The sequence below is a fragment of the Pristis pectinata genome, chromosome 16 (assembly GCF_009764475.1).
Source record: "Pristis pectinata isolate sPriPec2 chromosome 16, sPriPec2.1.pri, whole genome shotgun sequence".
NCBI classification, from domain to species: domain Eukaryota; kingdom Metazoa; phylum Chordata; class Chondrichthyes; order Rhinopristiformes; family Pristidae; genus Pristis; species Pristis pectinata.
Genome location: NC_067420.1, coordinates 23,075,203 through 23,096,549, shown reverse-complemented (window position 1 = coordinate 23,096,549; position 21,347 = coordinate 23,075,203). Strand labels below are relative to the sequence as shown.

Below are 21,347 nucleotides of genomic sequence, written 5' to 3'. Positions count from 1 at the left end.
AACGGAGATCTATATCATGTGAAAATATTAGATAAATGGACTCCAACTATCTTCAAATTTAAGCGAAGGACCACTCCTAATTTTTTCCAAGTTTAAACATGATATAGTTTGAGAGAACCATTGAAAAGTAGTAGGGGGTATTGGGTCCTTCCATTTAAGCAAAATGGATCGTTTGGCCATTAATGTAACAAAGGCAATCATACGGTAAGCGGAAGCAGATAAATGGCCAGAGTCTATCCTTGGTAATCCAAAAATTGCAGTGATAGGGTGAGGTTGTAAATCAATATTCAATACAGTTGGGATAATGTTAAAAATGTCTTTCCAATATTTTTCCAAAAGAGGACAGGACCAAAACATATTTGTCAAAGAAGCCACATTCGATTTACATCTGTCACATATAGGATTTATATGATGATAAAAACGGGCTAGCTTATCTTTTGACATATGAGTCCTGTGAACCACCTTAAACTGTATCAAGGAGTGTCTGGCACACATTGAAGATGTATTAACTAAATGAAGAATTTTCTTCCATGTCTCTGTAGGTATAGATGTCTGGAGTTCACTTTCTCATTCATTCTTAATTTTGTCCAGTGATTCTGGACGTATTTTCATAATTAAATCATAGATTATTGCTATCAAGCCCTTCTGTTAAGGCTTAAGACCTAAATCTTTTCCATAATTTCAGTTTTGTAAGGTGTCGGAAAAGGGTATAGTAGCTTTTAAAAAATTTCTAACACTGCAAATATCGAAAAAGTGTGATCTAGACAAATTGTATTTGTTAGACAGTTGTTAAAAGCTGAAAAACAGTTATCAATGAATAAATCACGAAAACATACTATTCCCTTTTCCATACAGAAAAAGCTGAGTCAACTCTGGATGGATGAAAGAAAAAATTAGATTGAATGGGACTTGACAAATGAAATTTATTCAATCCAAAAAATTTACAAAATTGAAACCATAGTTGTATTGCATGTTTAACAATTGGGCTAAGCATATGTTCACTTAATTTGGTAAGTGCAAAAGGGAGTGAAGCTCCTAAAATAGAAGCTAATGAAAATCCAAGTACTGATTGGTGCTCAAGGTGTACCCATTTGGGACATTGAATTACATCTGAATCTTGCATCCAAAAAATTAAATATCTGATAATAATTACCCAATAATATAATCTAATTTTAGGCAGGGCCATACCACCATCCTTTTTTTAGTTTTTGTAAATATTTCTTACTTAACCTTGGGTTTTTATTCTGCCAAATATATGAAAGAATTTTAGAATCAATGGTATCAAAAAAAGATTTCGGGATGAAAGTTGGAATCGCTTGAAATAAATATAAAAATTTTGGTAAAATAGTCATCTTAACCACATTAATTCAACCTACCAATGATAAAGACAGTGGGGACCATTTAGTAAATAATTGTTTAACATGGTCAATTAAAGGCAGTAGATTAGCTTTAAGTAAGTCCTTATGTTTCTTGGTAATTTTAATACCTAAATACATAAAATAGTCAGTTACCAATCTGAAAGGTAATTGCCTTTAAATTGGGGTTTGCATATTTAATGGAAAAGTTCACTCTTATTAAAATTTAATCTATAGCCAGAAAAAACACTAAACTGATCTAGTAGTGATAGTACTGCGGGGATAGATTCCTCCAGATTAGAAATATAAAGTAAGAGGTCATCTGCGTAAAGAGATATCTTATGAATCTTCTGTCTGCGAGTAATTCCACATATATTTGAAGAATCCCGGAGTGCAATAGCCAGAGGTTCCAAAGTAATATCAAATAATAAAGGGCTTAAAGGGCAACTTTGTCTAGTACCTCGAAAAAGCTTAAACAAAGGAGATCTCTGATTATTAGTAAGTATTGAAGCCATAGGTGTATAATAAATCAGTTCAATCGCAGATATAAATTTAGGGCTAAAATTAAATTTTTGAAGTGCAATGAATAGATATTGTTACGGATTCAGTGAATGTCCCTTTAAGATAGAGAGTGTGTGTGTGTGTGTGTGTGGGGCGTGCTTATGTCAATAGAAGATAAAGGATGTAATGACGTTGTTGAAGAAAGCAGAAGAAAAAAGAGAGAGAGAGAAGGGAGAGAGACACCAGCCTGCTAGTTTTCTCTATCAATGGATGAGAAACAATAACTGTGTCTGCCACTGAAATCCATGTATGGAAATTGGAAGTAATCCGGTGGAGTTCACTTTGTTGCTGACCTGTAGAAGGAAACAGGTATTTATGTGGACGACCACGATTCGGATGCTTTTTGGGGTGAGGAAGTCACTACCGAGTAAACACTGAAGTGTCGCTTGGGTTCCATCGTGGAACATTTGGATTTCGTAATTACTCTCTCTCTGTTTCTCTACGTCTACGTCTTATCTTCAGACAACGGTGGTTGTTGAAGAAGCCTTTGCTCATGTTTCACCTTATGGCTTGTGGAACTGAACTTTAAGAACCATTGTTGAACTTGGAGTTTGGGACTTGCCACACACACACACACACACGAAGAGTTTAGTTTTTGGGGTTAATGTTCAAGGTTTAACTTTTTTTTAATTCTAACATACTAACATTTTTACTTTTATTTTACATATTATTATAAGTAGTGATTATTAAAATAGTTTTTAACACCGAATCATTGACTCAGTGTGTTTCTTTTGTTGCTGGTTCGTAACAATATTCCCATTCGACCCTGTCAAACGCCTTTTCAGCATCTAGTGAGACAACGCATTCTGGAATTTGGGATGAAGGGATATATATAATATTCATTAATCTTCTAATATTAAAATGTAAATAACTATTCTGAATAAATCCCATCTGGTCTTTAGAGATAATTTGTGGAAGAACCTTTTCCAATCTAAAGGCCAATATTTTGGGAAGATGCACAATCAGTGGGATCTTTATCCTTTTTAAGAATTGAAGAAATAGTTGCTTCATAGAAAGATTGTGGTAGTTTACCTACTGATAGGGCATCTTTAAAAATTTTTGCTAACCAAGGAACAAGAATATCAGAAAAGGATTTAAAAAATTCGGCTGTATATCCGTCAGGGCCGGGTGCTTTACCCGAGTTCATTGAAAATATTACTTTCTTTATTTCTTCCTCCGAAATGGGAGCATCTAATGTAGAACGTTCATTTAAAGTTAATTGGGGAATCTTCAGATCTCTTAAAAATTCATGCATTAATGTAGAATCCTCAGGGGATTCTGACTGGTATAAAGAAGAATAAAATTCTTGAAAGGATTTGTTAATTTGAACATGATCTATCGTGCAGGTACTGTCTGGTTTATGAATTTTATTAATCTGATGTTTAGATAAAGTAGCTTTCAATTGGTTGGCCAATAATTTACCAGATTTGTCACCATGTATGTAAAATTGACTTTTGTTTTTAAGTAGTAGATTTTCAATTGAAGATGTTAGTAATAAACTATGTTGTGATTGGAGTTCTGTTCTCTTTTTATAAAGCTCCAAGTTAAGAGTATCAGAATATTTTTTATCGATTTCTTTAATCTTGTCAGCTAATATATGTATTTCATTATTAATTCATTTTTTCAATCCAGCAGAATATGAAATAATTTGATCACGGATATATGCTTTAAAAGTATCCCATATTATCCCACTGGAGAATTCTTCAATAAAATTGGTTAAAAAGAAGAATGAGATCTGTTCTTTAATAAACTGGATGAAATCTAAGTCTTGTAATAGAGAAGGGTTAAATTGCCATTGTCTGACATCGAAGGATACATCTGCTAATTTAATCGATAATTTCAATGGTGCATGATCAGAAATGGCAATTGCATCATATTTACAGTCTGTAGTAAGTGGAGCTAGTCTAGCATCAATAAAAAAATAATTCATCCTCGAGTGATTATGGTAGACATGAGAAAAGAATGAAAATTCTTTATCATATGGGTGTAGAAATCTCCAAACATCTAAAATTCTGGATTCAACTAACAAGGAGTTAATAAAGACAGCGGATTTGTTTGGAAGTGCAGGATTTGACCCAGATCTATCCATCGAAGGGTTTAAACAGCAGTTGAAATCTCCACCCATAATCAAAGTGTATTCATTTAAATTAGGAAAAAGTGCAAACAGATGTTTAAAAAATTCAGGGTGATCTACGTTGGGTGCATAAACATTAATCACAACAACTTTTTTTATTATGAAGTAGACTAGTAATTAATAAAAATCTACCATTTGGGTCTGATATTGTCTCATGATGGACAAACAAAATTGAGAAGTCTATAAAAATTGAAACTCCTTTCACCTTAGCTTGTGAATTTGAATGGAACTGTTGACCCCTCCAAAATCTTAAAAAACGTTGATTATCTTTCTTCCTGATGTGAGTCTCCTGAGCAAAAATGATGTGAGCATTTAATCTGTGAAAAACTTTAAAGATCTTCTTGCGCATGACCGGATTGTGTAAGCCGTTAACATTCCATGAAATAAAATTAATAGTCTTATCCATTTTAACAGATTAAAAAACATATGGTATGTAAAGGGTTAATCTTGTATACACGAGTCTTACCAGCAGGAAGAAGTAAAAAAAGTTCAAAGAGGAAGCAGATATGACGACAATTTTGAAAAATTTGTAGTTTAGTCCAGAAGAAAAAAAACTAAAAACAGCCCCACCCCCTCCCCCAATAGCCCGAAAACTGGCCAATAGGCGGCCAGAAAGCTACCCTCTAGTTGGACTAACCCCAGTTCTATTGGTGGCAGTAGTCCAAGTTTAAAAAAAACACTCATGTTTAGTCTAAAGGTTATCAACATAGTCGTAACAAAGATATCGAACTAACAACCAAAGTCGTGAGATTGAAATAGAGCCAAAGGGCGTTAACAGTCGGCATTTAAAAGATACAGTTTAATAATTATTTCAAAAAGAAAGCAGTCATTCCGTTAAATACTGAATTATTATTAAAACAAATCATTAAAAATATTAAAAGGAAAAGGAAAGGTTTAAATCTAAAAAATATTTGGATAATAAAGCAAGTAGGTAGTAAATCAAAGGAAAAACACTGTCTCTTCCACATTTCTTAGCTTCTAAAATTAAAAGCTAGTTCATAAGAAATTCTTCAGCCTCTTGGACGGATTTAAACCATTTGCGAGATTTATCAGGTAATGTAATTCTCAACCTTGCTGGGAGTAATAATGTAGGATGATAATTGCTTTGATAGAGGCGAGCCATAATTGGTTTGTAGGTCAGCCTTTCTTTCATAACTTCTGGGGTGTAATCTTCAACTATTAGAAACTTCCATTGTTTAAATTGAATCATTCCACATCGACGAGTGGTACGAACCAAGGGTTCCTTGATGTTGACATAATGAAATCTCAATATTACTGGCCGAGGTTTTTGGTCCGGAGCAGGTTTGGATCTTATTGCTCTGTGAGCTGTATCGAGAATGGGCTGAACAGGAAACATTTCAGAACCAAACACATCAACCAGAAGTTTAGAAAAGGATTTGTAGGGTTACCGGTCTCGTATTCTCCGGAAAAACCGATGATTCTTAAATTTTTCCTCCTGCTGCGTCCTTCCAGGTCGATGATCCTCTGTTGTTGCTTTTCCAGGTTTTACTTGGTCGTAATTAAGGCTTTTTCAAGTGAGTGGAGTTTGGCATCTCTCTTTACCAGCTCAGTCGAGTTCAGCAATTAGTTGCTTTTGTTTGGCGTTTTCCTGGATAAGTGTATTTTGTCTGTCTTCAAGGTCCTTTAAGATGGACTTCAATTCAGCAAAGCTCCGGTCGAACTTCCTACCCAGATTAGAAATAACTTCCAAAGTAGGTTGGTCTCCATTACCTTTACCATTAGCTGACGCTTTAGATCTGGTACTCATTTCAACAGTTAAAACATCAAAATTAAACTTGTGCCAGTATCGTAAAAGACTTATTAAAAAGTGGTAAATGGAAGATTAAAAAGTGATTGGACCAAAGCCAAGTTATGACTTAGTCCATCGAGTGCCACCAGCAGACTCCGACACAGCTCAAATGCCAGGTATAAATTCACTAATGACACCACTGTTGTTGGCAGAATCTCAGATGGCAATGAGGCGGCGTACAGGAGTGAGATCGGCTGGTTGAGTGGTGTTACAGCAACAACCTCCCACTCAACAGCAGCAAGACCAAGGAATTGATTATGGACTTAAGGAAGGGGAAGTTGGGAGAACACACACCAGTCTTCATTGAAGAGTCAGCGGTGGAAAGGGTGAGCAGCTTCAAGTTCCAGAGCATCAACATCTCAGAGGATCTATCCTGGGCCCAACACATTAATGCAATCACGAAGAAGGCATGTGAGAGGCTCCCAAGAGATTTGGTATGTCACCAAAGATTCTTGCAAATTTCTACAGCTGTACAGTGGAGAGCATTCTGACTGGTAGCATCATCGCCTGGTGTGGAGGCTACAATGCACAGGATCGAAAGAGGCTGCAGAGGGTTGCACAATCCTCCCCACCATCAAGGACATCTTCAAGAGGCAATGCCTCAAGAAGGTGGCATCCATTATTAAGGACTCTCACGAGCTGGGACATGCCCTTTTCACGGTTACTACCATCGGGTAGGAGGTACAGGAGCCTAAAGACCCACACTCAATGTTTCAGGAACAGCTTCTTCCCCTCAGTCATCAGATTTTCTGAACAGTCCATGAACACTACTTTGTTATTCCTCTTTTGCACTATTTATTTATTTATTTTTGTAATTAATAGCAATTTTGTCTTTGCACTGTACTGCTGCCACAAAAAAATCCACAACATACCATGTTAAACCTGATTCTGATACTCTCTCCCCCTTTCACCAAGAAATACTTGTATGGAACTGTCAATAAAGCCCTGCAAAAATCAGGCCTTTGGGTCTCTCACTGTTGCTTGAATTGGTAAAATTGATTAGAGTAACTGAAATTAGGTAAAATCCAACCATAAAATGGCCTGGTTACCATAAATACTGTAAAAGCATCCTGAAAGCTGCTTTTTTTTTGTTATGCAAGGAACATTTTTTGTACTACTTGAGCCTTTATCACAGAAAGTCAGCAAGTAATGGCCTTTTGAAGTAGTGTGATAGATTATCAGTAATCACATTGATCAGCTGTGATTCATGCGTGAATGAATGAAGTTCAGAATACAATGGATGATGTAGATTTGGAGCACCTTCTAGCATTTCAAATTTAAAATCAAATTAGGGACCCATTGCTGAAGTCAACTAACTTTAAACACTAAACAATTTCTCAACAAGTCTTTATAATCAGATTTAATAGACAGTTACCGGTTTAAAGGACATTAATCAAAAGTAAATATAGCACTATAAATTACAATGGGCAATGCACAACTCATCTTCAAGTTTTAAGCACATCAGTTCATCTGATTCAACTATTTAGTTCAGTGAAGCAGGAAAATTGAAATTGCAGTTGCTTTTTATAATTTGAATTGGAGAATCCTGATAGGATGAAAAAACTCATCATATTGGATGAAGAGTACTCACGACCTTACCAGTAATATCATTCCACTAATGAAATATTCATTTCTGGAAATAGATTCAAAACACCTTTTTCATTTAAGCACATGTTCCTTGTCTCTGTTTTAAAATAATGCATTTTTGAAAGATAAATTGTGGTCTATTAGATTACCTCTGCACAACCCAGTGCCTTGGCTGAACTCTTCGTTTTTCATGACCAGGATTTTAAGGTCCATGTGTAATGTGCCTTGTGTAGGTAGTGAGCCACTTGCCGTAACTGAAAATGTTATGAAGGCTCAAGTCATTCAGTACTCCTAAAGCAAGTTCTAGGATTGTGATGTAGCAATGTCAAAGGGAGGAGCTTACCATTTCCGAATTAAGGCAGCTTGTTTTAAACAGTACTTGCAGATGGTGATGTTTCTGTGTGCCAGCTACTTTTTACTTTTTTCCAAAGTAAAGAGTATTCTCCCTCAGATGCCCATGACCTCCTCTTTCTCATTAGCAGCCTATACCAGGGTAACAACTCACACGAGTTTGGGCTGTGGGAGAAAGCACCTTGAGGAAAACGTGCCAACTCCACAGACACCACCCAACAGCAAGATTGAACCTGGGTCACTGGTGTTGCGAGGCAGCTGCTCTAATAGATGCTCCACTGTGCCATCCAAAGTTAGTGTCAGCAACTTGTATGAATAAAAAAAAACCTGACTCATTGACCTATTTATTACAGCAATGAAAAGATGGGATTAATGGAGGATTAGTGTAAACAGGTGGTTGATTGCCAGTGTGGACTTGATTAGCTGATGAGTCTTTTTCTCCGAACTCTCTCTATGACTATGGTAGAAGTAACAAGTTTGCAGGTGCTGTTGAAGCAGCCTCAGCAAATTGTTGCAATGTATCTTGCGCTGCATTGCAGGTGATGTGCCAATATTGAAAGGCGCAAATATTTGGGGGTGGGGGCAGGGGGGTGTTGGAGTGCAAATTATGTAGACAGTTTATTCTTAAATGGTGTTGAAATTTTGATGGCTGGTGCGTGCCAGGTTTCAGTTCTGCATCAGTGGGGAGAGAATGAGAGGAAGGCAGCACAGTTGAAAAATAACTCTTAAAACACACACACACACCTGTAGACTTGCAATTAGCAAAAGACCATGCCAAGTCACACTACCATTATTTTAGCTGAAGTACGGTTTCTCTTCTGCTTTATGTGAATGCAAAGAAAATCAGTTTAAGGAGCCTTATGCAAGTTACAAAACCATAAATCAGCTACCCTTGCCCCAAGAAAGAAATATCTGTCATTTACACAAGCATTTCAAAATGTGGTTTTCACTTGGGGATGCTTTTGTTCACCTTAGAATTTTATGAACAGGAGTTCTTTATTAGTCACATGTGCCTTGAAACACACAGTGAAATGCATCTTTTGCGTGGAGTGTTCTAGGGGCAGCCCACAAGTGTTGCCACACTTCCAGTGCCAACATAGCACGCCCACAACTTCCTAACCCATACGTCTTTGGAATGTGGGAGGAAACCGGAGCACCCAGAAGAAACCCACACAGGCATGGGGAGAATATTCAAACTCCTTACAGACAGTGGCCAGAATTGAACCCGGGTCGCTGGCACTGTAATAGTGTTACGCTAACCGCAACACTACTGTGCAGTAAACTATGGGCAATTATCCAAGATAGCCAATGAAAATTTACAACTTTAAGACAAACAGTTTACTCAGGCAATAGAATCCTCTCATTTAAGTGCTGTAGTTTCTGGGATATCGTTTTCTCTGGAGCATTTGCATGTAAAAGTGGGAAACAAAACTTGATCTGTTAGCTGTGTAGCCAACATTGCCTCCCCTCCAAAATTCAGGCTGGATATCTGTGACTGAACATTTTGCCAAGATGCTCAATCACCATATCGTTAGAGACAAGTAATTTCCCAACAATTGATGCCAGACTAACTGGTCTATTTCTTGGTTTTCCCTTCTGACTCTAAATAGCAGAACAACATGCAAAATATTCCGAATTGCTGTATCTCCATGCTCTCAAAATATCTCTGAATATTGTTAATTTTGATTATGTATATTTGCTGTGATCTTATATTGTTCAAGAAATCCAAAACTCAATCCAAATGGAAGTAGCAAGTAGATTATGATTGTCACATACATCTGCAATTACATACTCATTATGAAGAACATTAGTGCAAATAATTAAGATTCAGTAATCAAATGCAGTGAAGCAAATTGGGTGTAAAACCTCACTGATTTATTAACTGATTGGAATAGGATAATCAGTTGTATTGTACAGAATAGACATAGAAAACTTTACATAGTTATTTCATATTATATTTAATCTGTTCTTCCGAAATATTATACATCCACAGTGGCAGGAATGCTCTTAAATTATGAGTTTTCTTCAATGCACTTCACAGTACTATATATCTCATTCATAAAATCTATGAATAATTAACTTTTTCTTCATATTGTAGAAATTAAACATGTAAACATAACATTCAGCATATAAACATTCCAATTATTACATTGAAATGGAGCTATGATTGGATACAGTAATATTAGTTCAAATTTCACGATTTGGTTTGATTGTCTAATTTGATATGTAGTCTATATTAACTGAATTCCTGTTGCAAAAGGCTGAACATTATTTTCATATTTTCAAAGATTAGAAAAAACTAATTAAAATTATTTTGTTTGAACATATCATGACAGTAATTATAAATCTCAGATAAATAAGCCAACATTTTAAATTAACAATGGGATGCCAAACAAAGGGAATCTGCGAGCTTTTTTTTTCCAATAGATAATTCCCAATAAAATAACCTGAGATTTGTCTTCCCTTATGAAAAGACATAATTTAGCTTGGTACTAAGTCAATGTTCTATTTTCAGAAACAAGTTTAGAAATGCTGGCAAAGGAAATTATAGTTCCTGCTGAGGATCACCATCCAGTGATCCCAGTGGAAAATCTAGGTATATTGAATGAGAATTAGAATATCTCCCCGTTACCATCATTTAAAATCGCATGCGAAGACTAACTACTCTGGCCAGATATCACTGTTTGCATTAATGCCTTTGGGACCACCAACAAACAATAACTACAGTGTATTTAAGAAACTAGTAAGATAAAGAATTGTATTGGCTGACAAGGATACCCAAGGCAACCATGGCAAAAATTAGAGAGTTAAAATGCATTAAGCTAACTGCCATTTATTAATCACCTTTGACCCACTTTTTGTTGCATAGAAAATTTGAACTCCAAAACAAAGTACAAGAAAACTCAGCCAATGTGTTATTTGCTATTGGATGCTGTGATAGCACAAGGAGAAAACAGGACCAGTCCATAAAAGTAAAGTTAGGTTATTTTAAGGTAACCAAAGAGTGCTGCAATGGATTTTGTCTATTAGTTAAGGTAGCATGGTACATTTGCTGAAGGTGTGTTGCACCTTCAACAGCATTATCACTTGCCTCAGAAGCCACATAAAATGAAGCTATCATTCCACTACCCATTGGCTGTGATAGGTCTCAATGTTGTACAACATAAAATCAAGAACAGCAAACAATTTATGTGAATTGATATAATGATAAAGAAAAGCTGATGAGACAAATCAGTACACACTGTGGCCACCAGGCTGCATTAATACAAACCATTTTCTGTGGAAGTAATAGTTCACACTGAAAACAATAATGTTACTGATATTGAAAATTGCAACTATGCAGTCTGCAGCAGTCGAAGGAAGAACAGTTTCTAAGTATGGCACAAACCAAGAAGCTGTTCTTAAATAAAGAAAAGTGGATACGAAACAAGGCTTGGAGACTTAGGCTGGAAATTAGTCATTTTATCTTTGAACATACACTTAAAAACCAATAAATAATCTTCCAATAAACTGCTGTATGCATCTGTGTGGTCAAGGATTTTCCATTGCAATTATAGTTAGAACTAATCAATAAACTCTTGTCACAAATGTACATAAATTTGCTGTGCTACTGTCTCTTTAGATTCAGAAATGAAAATAAAACAAAATAAATTATGCATTGAAACATTACTGAACATATCGCTACCCTCACCATTGAAACACAATCAAGCCCAAATGGTAGAATCAGGGAAGAACCAACATTGCAGCTCATTAAAAACTTTACTCCTTGCACTGAATGTTGTTAAACAATGTATACTACAGAGTTATGACTCCAAATACAATGTTCTTGCTTTGTTTTGAAATTTAAAGCACTATTTTGACAATATTTGTAAAAAGAGCTACGTAGAATCTATAGAGATGCGAGAATCAACCTCATTATACCTTCCAAATGAAGTATTTAGTCAAGGAATTAAAATAGCTATTTCATGTCCATTCAAGATATTTTAATCATAGCCTGCTTGATAGCAGGCAATGACTTTATTACCTTACAATGCTCATTTTGTGATGTCACCATCCCAAAGCACACATTGTCAACAGAAGTACTGTCCTAACAATACATACTCCCTCCATCAACCTCACTGTGTGAAATTTAAATACACGTTTGGAGTAACTGCACAATTTAAAATCTTAGCACAAGGTCTAAAGGCTAGTTAAGAACTGCTCTGAATCGAGTCAAACTAATCACTCTTTCCTCCTTCCATAATCACACTCCGGCTTTGTCATCACTCCCAACTTATTGCTAATGCAATAAAGCAGCTAGAAAAATTGAGTGCTAATCACAATGTCCAGCACAGAACTAGCGATAAAGACAGAGTAGAAACCAGATTAAATCCTCTCAACGTTAGTGGAGTTTCTCCTCAGCTGGGGATTGGTTGTCTAAAACAGAGCTTCATTATAGCGTTTGCCAAAGTCACATGATCTAACAGGACATTTATAATAACCATTATGTCAACCTACAAACTGGACATGTGGAATTGTTCTCCAGCACGAAATAACATTTTTAGAAGGAAAAAACAGAGAAAGCTTATGATTTTTGCCCCAGGTCACCCAAACGCACCAACATTTTCAGAAACCCAAGTCAAAAAAGACTTCATAATACATCATGTATTACCTCTCCACCTTCAAGGAAATAAGTATATTTTCAATAATTTTGCAAGTTAACTAGATAACATTTTAATCATTTCAGTTAATTATCCCATGACATTAACCCACGTTGTTTTTGTTTAAAGCCTCAAGCAATGTCTTTGAACCATCTGATACCCAAAGGGCCAACAACTAGACATGTCCCGTTGCTGCCTCTAACAGATAACCAGTGTTGGGCTTGGCAGTACATTACACTTCCACAGCTATCACTTAGAAATTTCATGTCAACATTGTAAATGATATGCTATTTTACTCATGTTCTCCTTACCAGTCTTTTCTAATCAAGCTGTATCTGGTGTATGATACTTGCACCCCATTTGCACTAGGCATTTTATGTCATGCATAATTCACAAACAGATGAGTTGCAACATGTGTGGATTATCATGTTTTTTTGAAAGGAATTAGTGTTTATATTTCAGGTGGCATCAATGGAGCATTTGTCAGTACATGGAAACACTGGTCTCAAGTTACTGGCTAACCCAATGTAAATCTACAGGAATTCTAACTGCTGCAAATTAATATTGGATTTGTAACTGGCTGTGCAAGACCAAGATTTCAGTGTTTGAATGGCACAAATATCCTATTGACAGCCATGTCAAAGCAACTCTCTGTTCTTCATTGGTTGATTTTAAGTTATTCAATGGAGTTAAATAAATATACATGCATGTCATGAAATCCGAGAAGGTTAACAAACAAACCGAAAGAAATTCCATAATTAGTGTCACTGGACAAAATTCTGCCAGATATTACTACATACTAGTTAATACCAAACTGCTCATTAATATCTTCGTGCAAAGTTAGGTAATAAACCCTATGCATAAAATACACTCATAGGGCATTAGAGCCTAAACATAAACTGTTTAATTCATTTAAAATGCTCATTTTCCCCAACAGAAATAAGCATTGACTTTAAAATGCTGTTTTAAAACATTCTATTGTAACTGCATTGTTAACAAATCTTCAGATTTAACAGATAACCCTACATTCATATTGTAATGGATTTGGCCTTGAGTCTTGCAAAGTTCAAGGATCCTTAGCTAAAAAAAAATTTAAAGAGCGAGAAATTTCTGGCCATACACCATAATTGAGATTTTATCACAATAAAGGACATCAAGGTAGTCAATTCATTTCATTTTTTTTTCATATAACCTGCATTTTTACATTAAAAGATAGTTTTGCCTGTTGTAAAATAGCTTTGAAATTCAGCTTAATTTGATTTTTCTTTATTGCAAGTTTATAATTGTGCTCATCTTATTGTCAATGATGATTGTGATTAGAATTTGGAGGGAAAATTGAGTGTGCAAACTCCACTGCAATTCTGCAAGGAACAAAAAATCAAAACATTCAGATTACTCATATCCATCCAACACAAAATTGAACTGCTTTTACTTACAGCAAGTAATGAAACAAAACCTAACATTTTTTCCTCATCAGATGCATCAAAGTATTTGCTTTTATCATTTACCATCATTCCCATAATGAGTAGTTCATACCAATGAGTTATCATTATTTCACAACTGCAATTCAAATAACATATTTGTTACCAATATAACAGCATTGAAAGTGTGACAAGCCAACTTAAGTTAATGACTGCAGTTTACACTGCACAGTTTGCTAACTATACATTTACCTCAAATATTTACTGTTTAAGACAGTAGTGTTTCTTTATATATATAACAATTTAAAGTCCCTGAAATGGTTTCGCTGGGTATTTTACAGATACTAAATACACAAGGAAGGAAACAATGCAGACATTCCTTCAAGACAAACAAAAATAAAAATTCCAAACTGTCGATTACATGGAGTAATAATTGCCTCAAAATACCATTTAAAATACAGGAAATCACATAATTACTTTGGGAATCCTTTTAAATCAAGCTGAAAATAAACTCCAAAATGACATTTTCTTCAACTACCAGGGGTCCCATTCACAGGCAGAAAATGGAAATGCATGCTGACTTGTCGTTACGTAGTATTTTCTTTCGGCTGTTCCTCTGGATGACAGATTTGGAATACAATGCCAATACGGAGAAAGAACTTGCGCAAAACTACACGCAGTTCAGGGATTAGGTCAAACTGTACAATTTCACACAAAAAAGGATAGTATGCAGATGCGTGGATCTTAAACTGTAATAAAAATAAAACCAAATTAGAGATAGGAACTGCAAACATATGTACTTTGTCATTACTTTTTCTACCTCTCACAGTCTTACATATTACACAGCTGTCAATAACTGATGGAAAATTCACATATCAATATCATATACGCTTTACTCTCCAATTATTCTTCAATTATTTTTCTGCAGCCAGCAACTGCAACTACAAATGAATACTGATAATGAGCAAAATAAATGCAATTCCCATGTGCCACAGGTTAAGTAATTTTCTGATAATCAATATCCCATTTAAAAACAGGCCAAGCAAGCCACCAGGGACTTAATACCAATACTGGGAATCATTCCATGTTTGTAATGAACAAGAATAAAACACTAAATAGGAAAAAATGACAAAGTGAAAATCAAAAGGACTACATATGCTGGAAACTGAAATAAAAAAAAATGCCAGAAATACTCAGCGCGTTGGGCCGCACCTTTGGGAAAAGAGACAGTTAACACTGGAGTATTTCTATATTTTTGTTCTTATTTCAAAAACTGACAGAAAATTGTCAGTAAGTTTTAGTATATAGAGTGACAGCCTGAAATATAGTTTGTGTCAACCCAACTGCTTTCTTTTCAATAGAAACAAATTGAGTTTCCTTACTCCCCACCACTAACTAGACATTTACCCAAAATATTTACTGTTTAAGACAGTTCTTTTAAAAATAGGTAAAAACACATCAAATTCACTCAAAGCAGGTGGTAGATCCTGTGCCAGCAGCCACTGGGATACATTTCAAACTAACAGCAAAGTATGATCTAATGATAATAATTCTTAGCAGCTGTAGCTGGTGCTGGGCTTAAAAGCTCCAGCCCTTGGATGAGAAAAAAAACTGTTTGTTATTTATCAAAACACGACTTTCTGGGATAGCAGTACGTAAGGTTTCATATTATTTTATGTCTGATGAATATCTTAAAAGAGATTGCTTTACCTTTTCATCACTAGTTTTGAGAGTCTTTGTGAGGAAAAGCAGCAATAAATTTGTCCAAGCTTCACGATGACTTTCAGAGGTTAATGTTATGAAATAAGCTAGAGCTTCACAACAAACACTGAAGAGAAACACAGAAGTTTTCCATGAAGTAACAAATTTTAAAACTGACAGGAACATGACAAGCTTTGATTGAGCCTTCCTCATTTGTATAACATTCCAGAATCTGTATGTCTGTATGTTTAATGACAAAACCGGATTTAATCTAACGTCATTTAAATATCAGATGACTTGGAAACATACCCATCAATAACTCTTATTCTTCAAATAATAGTTCCCTTCAAATTAGACCTGGCTCATTTTGATATTCCTACAGTAGACTAAGTAGCATGGATTCACAAAAGTAAACCAGCAGTAACTTTGCATTTGAGAATTATCAGTTACAAAAATGGTAAACCATCTCGCGATTTCAAAAAGGTATTTCACCAGCAGGCGGCACTGTTCAGTTAACAAAACGGCTTCAAAAAGCATCTGCAACGAGCTAAGGGCAAGTGTTCGGTCTGCCCCCATCAAACAGCCCTCCATCAGAATGATTTCAGTACTGTAAACTTGTAATCCAGATGATAAAATTCCAGTACTGCACATCCTATTTTGCTGGACATTACTGGAATGGTAGTGAGAGGGGGTTATTACTGTAGTCAGTTTTAATGTTAGGCAAACTGACTACATGCTCTGGGTTGCTTGTTGATGCAGTTGGTAGTAGATCCAAACAAACAATCTACAACCGATTTGAATTGACTAACTGAAGCTGATAGACATTGACAAATGAATGCCTATTTATCGTCACCTTTTGGGCATACTTATTGCTAAACTGGGCAGTAACTGTCATTGCAATAGTGGGTAAGATCATGGCTATTTTTCTTGGTACAAATTAACTATATTTTCATTCACACAAATAAAATTGATTGTGCTGGATTTAACTCCATTTCTATGATGAATAGTCTTCCTTGTAATTTTCAGGCTTCTGCTAATGAAGAAAAAAGGAAGGTCTTGCCGTATTCTAATCTGTCTCCATTCCAATCGAACTGGATGAGAGTCACCTCCCCCAATTCTATTCTTGTTCATCAAGTTGTAGCCAGAGAATCCCCAGTACTGACTTCTCTTCCCATGCTTTCCCTTGGCTCCTTCCAGTTTCTCATATGGACAACAACCAATGAGAACATGGCATCCTGGAAGGCCTCCCTCATGAGATTCTCCTCCTCCTCAAACCTGAGGTCAGCAAAACTCCTGTCCATTAACCCACCAAGCCTGCTAACATAAACTGGTTACCAGTTTAAACAATACTTTAAATGGATTACTTAATAATGAGGATTGTTTTCAAATCCCTCCATGGTCTCGTTCTTATCTCAGTAATTTACTCTAGTCCTATCCCTCCAAGATATTGCTGCTAGCTGAATACTGATCACCAGAGCATCCCAGAATTTATTCACTCCACCACTGGCAGCCATGCTTTCAGTTGCCATGCTACCAAATCCAAAAATCCCTTCCAAATCCCCACTGCTTCTTTTTCACATCTATAAACTGCTATTTCCATTACACCATGCTTTTAGTCATTTGCATTGTATGATACAGCTTGGCGTGAATTTCTTAGTGATTTATAGTGCTCCCAAAGCAACTTCCTGGAACATAATCACTTGAAGGTTTTACATAAATGGAGATTGCTTGCATGGTTGTTTCAATCCTCGGAGTATTGTGAAAATGGCCCACTAAATGATCCTTAACACAAAAATGAAGGATAATCAAATGCTCAAAAATGCCACAAAAACATCTTTGTTACGTATAACTCTCATTGTACTGATGAAGACACTAAACATTGAAAAATTTCAGTTCCCTAACACAATTATAAACACATAACTGAAGGCTGTTTTTAAGTTATAGACCCTACTGTTGGCCCACTTTCATGACAATTATACAGTTAACAAAAATACATTGGAAATAAATTCTCATACTTCAATAGTCGTTTCTGTATATTATCCCAAGAATCCCGTCGATTTTCATCTGTGTACATGCGGAATAGTATGCGAAGGCAGCAAGCAAGGCTACTGGTTTCCTGCTTTAAAAGATTAGGTTTGGATTTGCCTTTAAATCCTACAGTGAAAAATAGAAGTGAAACTTTAGTAATAACTAAAAATCATTTATAAACAATCATTTAAAAGCAAACATGTTCTGCTATCTAGGATATCAATTTTCACAAACATTAGTAGGAGGTTTTACTAAATAAGCAAGTCTTTAATTGGTTTTGAGTTATGCATGAAATTCTTTCAAAATATACATTTCTCCTGGGATTTGCCCCCAACAGTAAACACAAGAAATTCACTATGAAAGCCAACTTGAGAAACTACTGGATATTTTAGTGTAAAATTAATTGCAGAAAGGCAAAATCTACATGCAAGGGAAAAAAAATACATTGAAGAGAGCTGAACATCTTAAAGTAAATTTTCTGCATGCCTTCTACAAAATAGAGTCAGAGTCATACAGCAAAGAAATGGGTCCTTCAGCTCCCCACATTGTTTATGTACGTCAATATTAACCCCATTTGCCCACATTAGGACCATACCCTTCCATATCTTGCCTGATTAAGTATGTTATTAAATGTTGTAATTGTATCTGATCCCACCACTTCTGCTGGCAGCATATTCGTATTCTATATATATATATATGTATATCTATCTATCTCTCTATCTATATGTGTGTGTGTGTGTGTGTGTGTGTGTGTATATTAAAGAAGTTTGCTTTATATATGTAAGTTCGTATATATAAGTTTGCTCTCTTTTTGATACCCCCATCATGGGAAGAAATTGACTATCCATCCCATCAATGCCATATACTTCTGTCAGGTCACCCCTTGTGCAATCAAATCTCTCAAAAGTGGATAGAAGTTGTTGGAGCAGATCAAAATGAAAACATTGACTTTAAAAAGGTCTCTAGTCATTGTAGTATAACACCTGTTCAGGCAGTTAAATGTTGGCTGTGACCGAGAAATCCAAATCAGTCAGTTTAAAATTTCTTAATCACCACATATCTTTCTAATTTAATTAGTCTAAATATCAGCATGACTACTACAGTTAAAGCCTTTAACTACTTCAGGTCTTATACAACATAGTAAGATTGGGAGTGTATCGTCCTTTTGTCTAGAGTCAAGAGATACAGCATGGGAGATGGTCACATGACCAACCAAGTCTTTGCTGAACATCAACCATCCATTTACACCAACTCCAGAATTAATTATACACTTAGTCCTAAGTATAGAAATGGAGTTCCATTACACAAATGTAAAGTAAGTTTAGGAAAATATACATGAATGCAGTTTATTTGATCTAATTTGTGAAGTTTTAGTGTACAGAAATTTTACCTGCTCTCCAAAGCGTTGTCCTTTGTTCATTATTTGAGTTAAAAGCTTTGGCAAATGAATGCGACTCCAATAGACAATCCAAAAGTTTGAAAATCTGTTGTGAAGACATGTATTGATACATTCCTTGGTCTTCAGTCTCAATATGAACCTCAGCAATGATAGAATCCCTCTGCATACAAGAACAATTTATTTCAGTGAGAATTTCAACTCCATGCATGAAAATAAGTTCTCTTTATATCATCTTAGTCAGACCAAAAGAAAATGTAAGCAGATGACCTTCACTGATCTCACCAAGTAATGCATTTTTATTACCATTTCAAATCATCCTTATTCCAACTCAGGAACATCTTGTCTCAACTCCTTAGCCCCTGCCTACTGACATTCAGCTTGGGTTCCACCAGGATTGTTTGGCTCCAGACTTCATTACAACCTTGGTCCAAAAGTGGATGAGTTGAATTCTAGAGGCAATTTCAAAGTGACTGCCCTTTGTCAAAACATCATTTGACTGACTATCATAGCAAAGGAGTATTACAGGAGTAGGAGAATACAAATTAATGTTAGCTTTTCAGTGGCTGGAGCTACAAAAAAAAAGTAATGGTTGCTATCGCTGAAGGCCATCCATCTGCACCTCAGACATCACAGCATGAACTCCTCAGAGCAGCAACCTAGGGCCAACCATCTCCAGCTGGTTCACTAATGACCTTCCCTCCATTACATGGACTTTATGGTTAAAAAGGTGAAGCTTGTTGATTATATTGAAGTCATAGGCATGTTATTTTTAAATAATTATTTGATTAGAATTTACAGCATCTGAAGGAGCCATATAGCCCCTGTTATCTTCTAAGAACTTAATCCCATGACTGTACTTTTTTCTCTTCAGCAGATATCCAGACGTCCATAATCAGAAAACGCTGTAAGAACTCAGGTAAGACAACATCTGTAAGTAGAACTGGAGTCCAGAACCTGAAACATTAACTGCTTTCTCCTTCCACAGATGCTGCCTGATTCAAGTGTTTGCAGCATTTTCTATTTTATTTCAGATTTGCTGTTGATTTTTTAAAAATTGGCTTGTAATTTCCAGATTGCAGAAATAGTACAACGGGGTATGAGTACATTCATTTGAATCATTCAAATTAGTGCCAGATTCCTCATCTGTCATTTGAGTTCCAATGAACACATGAAATGGCAAAGGATTTAACAGATTCTGAAAAATTTAATACTTCCTAAATCTCCTGTTGAACAAAGTTTACAATTAGAACCTTGGGTTTTTCCATAAACCTATAAAGACTTCAGAAGACAGTAAAAACTAGACTGGGATAAAGATAACATTTTTGGAACTGCTGATAAATACTGTAGCAGTTCACCATTGCCAGAAAAATGGCTCGTGCTTTAAGCATGCATTTTGTAAATTGGCACCTTAACACAACAAATTATTCTTGGATTTCATTTGCATTTGAGCAGTGACACCAATACAATAAGCAGCTGGGTGACTTACTTTCCCAAATTAATTTGAGATTAGTCAAAATTAGCACCAGAGCATTTATGATGGTAAGCATTTGAAGCTTGATTTAAGTTTAGTTAAATCAATTTTTACCAGTCATGTAGGCATTCAGCATGAAGTGGAAACCGTGACAGGCAAATAATTTTCATTTTACCTGTACAGCTGCCATAGTTTCAGCATCCTCCTTTCTGCTTGTTGCTGGAAAGAAGACAATGTTGTCTATTGTTTGGATTAATTCTAGCTGCACAACACATTTGATGAGGAGTGCAGCAAAGAGTTTCTGATCAGATATTTCTTGAAGGAAGAAGAGAGAACAAAATCTTAAATCAATGGCAGAACAAATGAATTCTATTTCAAATTTGGCATTAAAAATTGGCTTAAATTTTAAAAACTTAAAGTTTTAAAAATTTTAAAAACTTAAAATTTACTTATTTCTCATGGTATCCATTTCACATTGTTACAGAGTTACAGCGATTCCCCCAAAAAGAAATTTGGTAGTTGTCTTCTTCCATATGGTTGGTTAAGAACATTTATTTGAAGTAACAAGCATGATGTCACCACTAAACATATTTAATTGACGGTGTACAAATGCATACCATCTAGTCTGATCAGGGTTGGAGAGTCTTAATAACCTGTACAACACCATACACAAGCTATTTGTGTATCTAGTGGCCACAATGGCTATGTTCTATTTGAACCCCAAGTCCACTGTACAGAAATTCTGACATCTCTTCAAAGTTAACAAAGGTATATGTGATTAAGATTATCAGCCCTATAATTAGATTTAGGGCCAGGTACAAAAGTACAGAATGCAGTCTGAGTGCACTTTCCAGCATTAAAACTGGATAGTTAAAAGAAGCAGAACCTC

General features: G+C 35.6%; 1 protein-coding gene across 1 annotated transcript in view; it reads right to left on the bottom strand.

Moving 5' to 3' along the window:
- Positions 1 to 9,663: 9,663 nt before the first annotated feature.
- Positions 9,664 to 21,347, bottom strand: part of LOC127578670 (brefeldin A-inhibited guanine nucleotide-exchange protein 2-like) — a 69,771-nt gene continuing 58,087 nt past the window's right edge. Inside the window, exons 35-39 of the mRNA XM_052030934.1 lie at positions 20,634 to 20,773; positions 18,979 to 19,147; positions 17,576 to 17,714; positions 15,570 to 15,687; positions 9,664 to 14,608 (exon numbers count right to left, since the gene is read on the bottom strand). Of these exons, the coding sequence (XP_051886894.1) occupies positions 14,447 to 14,608; positions 15,570 to 15,687; positions 17,576 to 17,714; positions 18,979 to 19,147; positions 20,634 to 20,773 (728 nt within the window). The 3' untranslated portion in view covers positions 9,664 to 14,446. The remainder of the gene's footprint in view (positions 14,609 to 15,569; positions 15,688 to 17,575; positions 17,715 to 18,978; positions 19,148 to 20,633; positions 20,774 to 21,347) is intronic.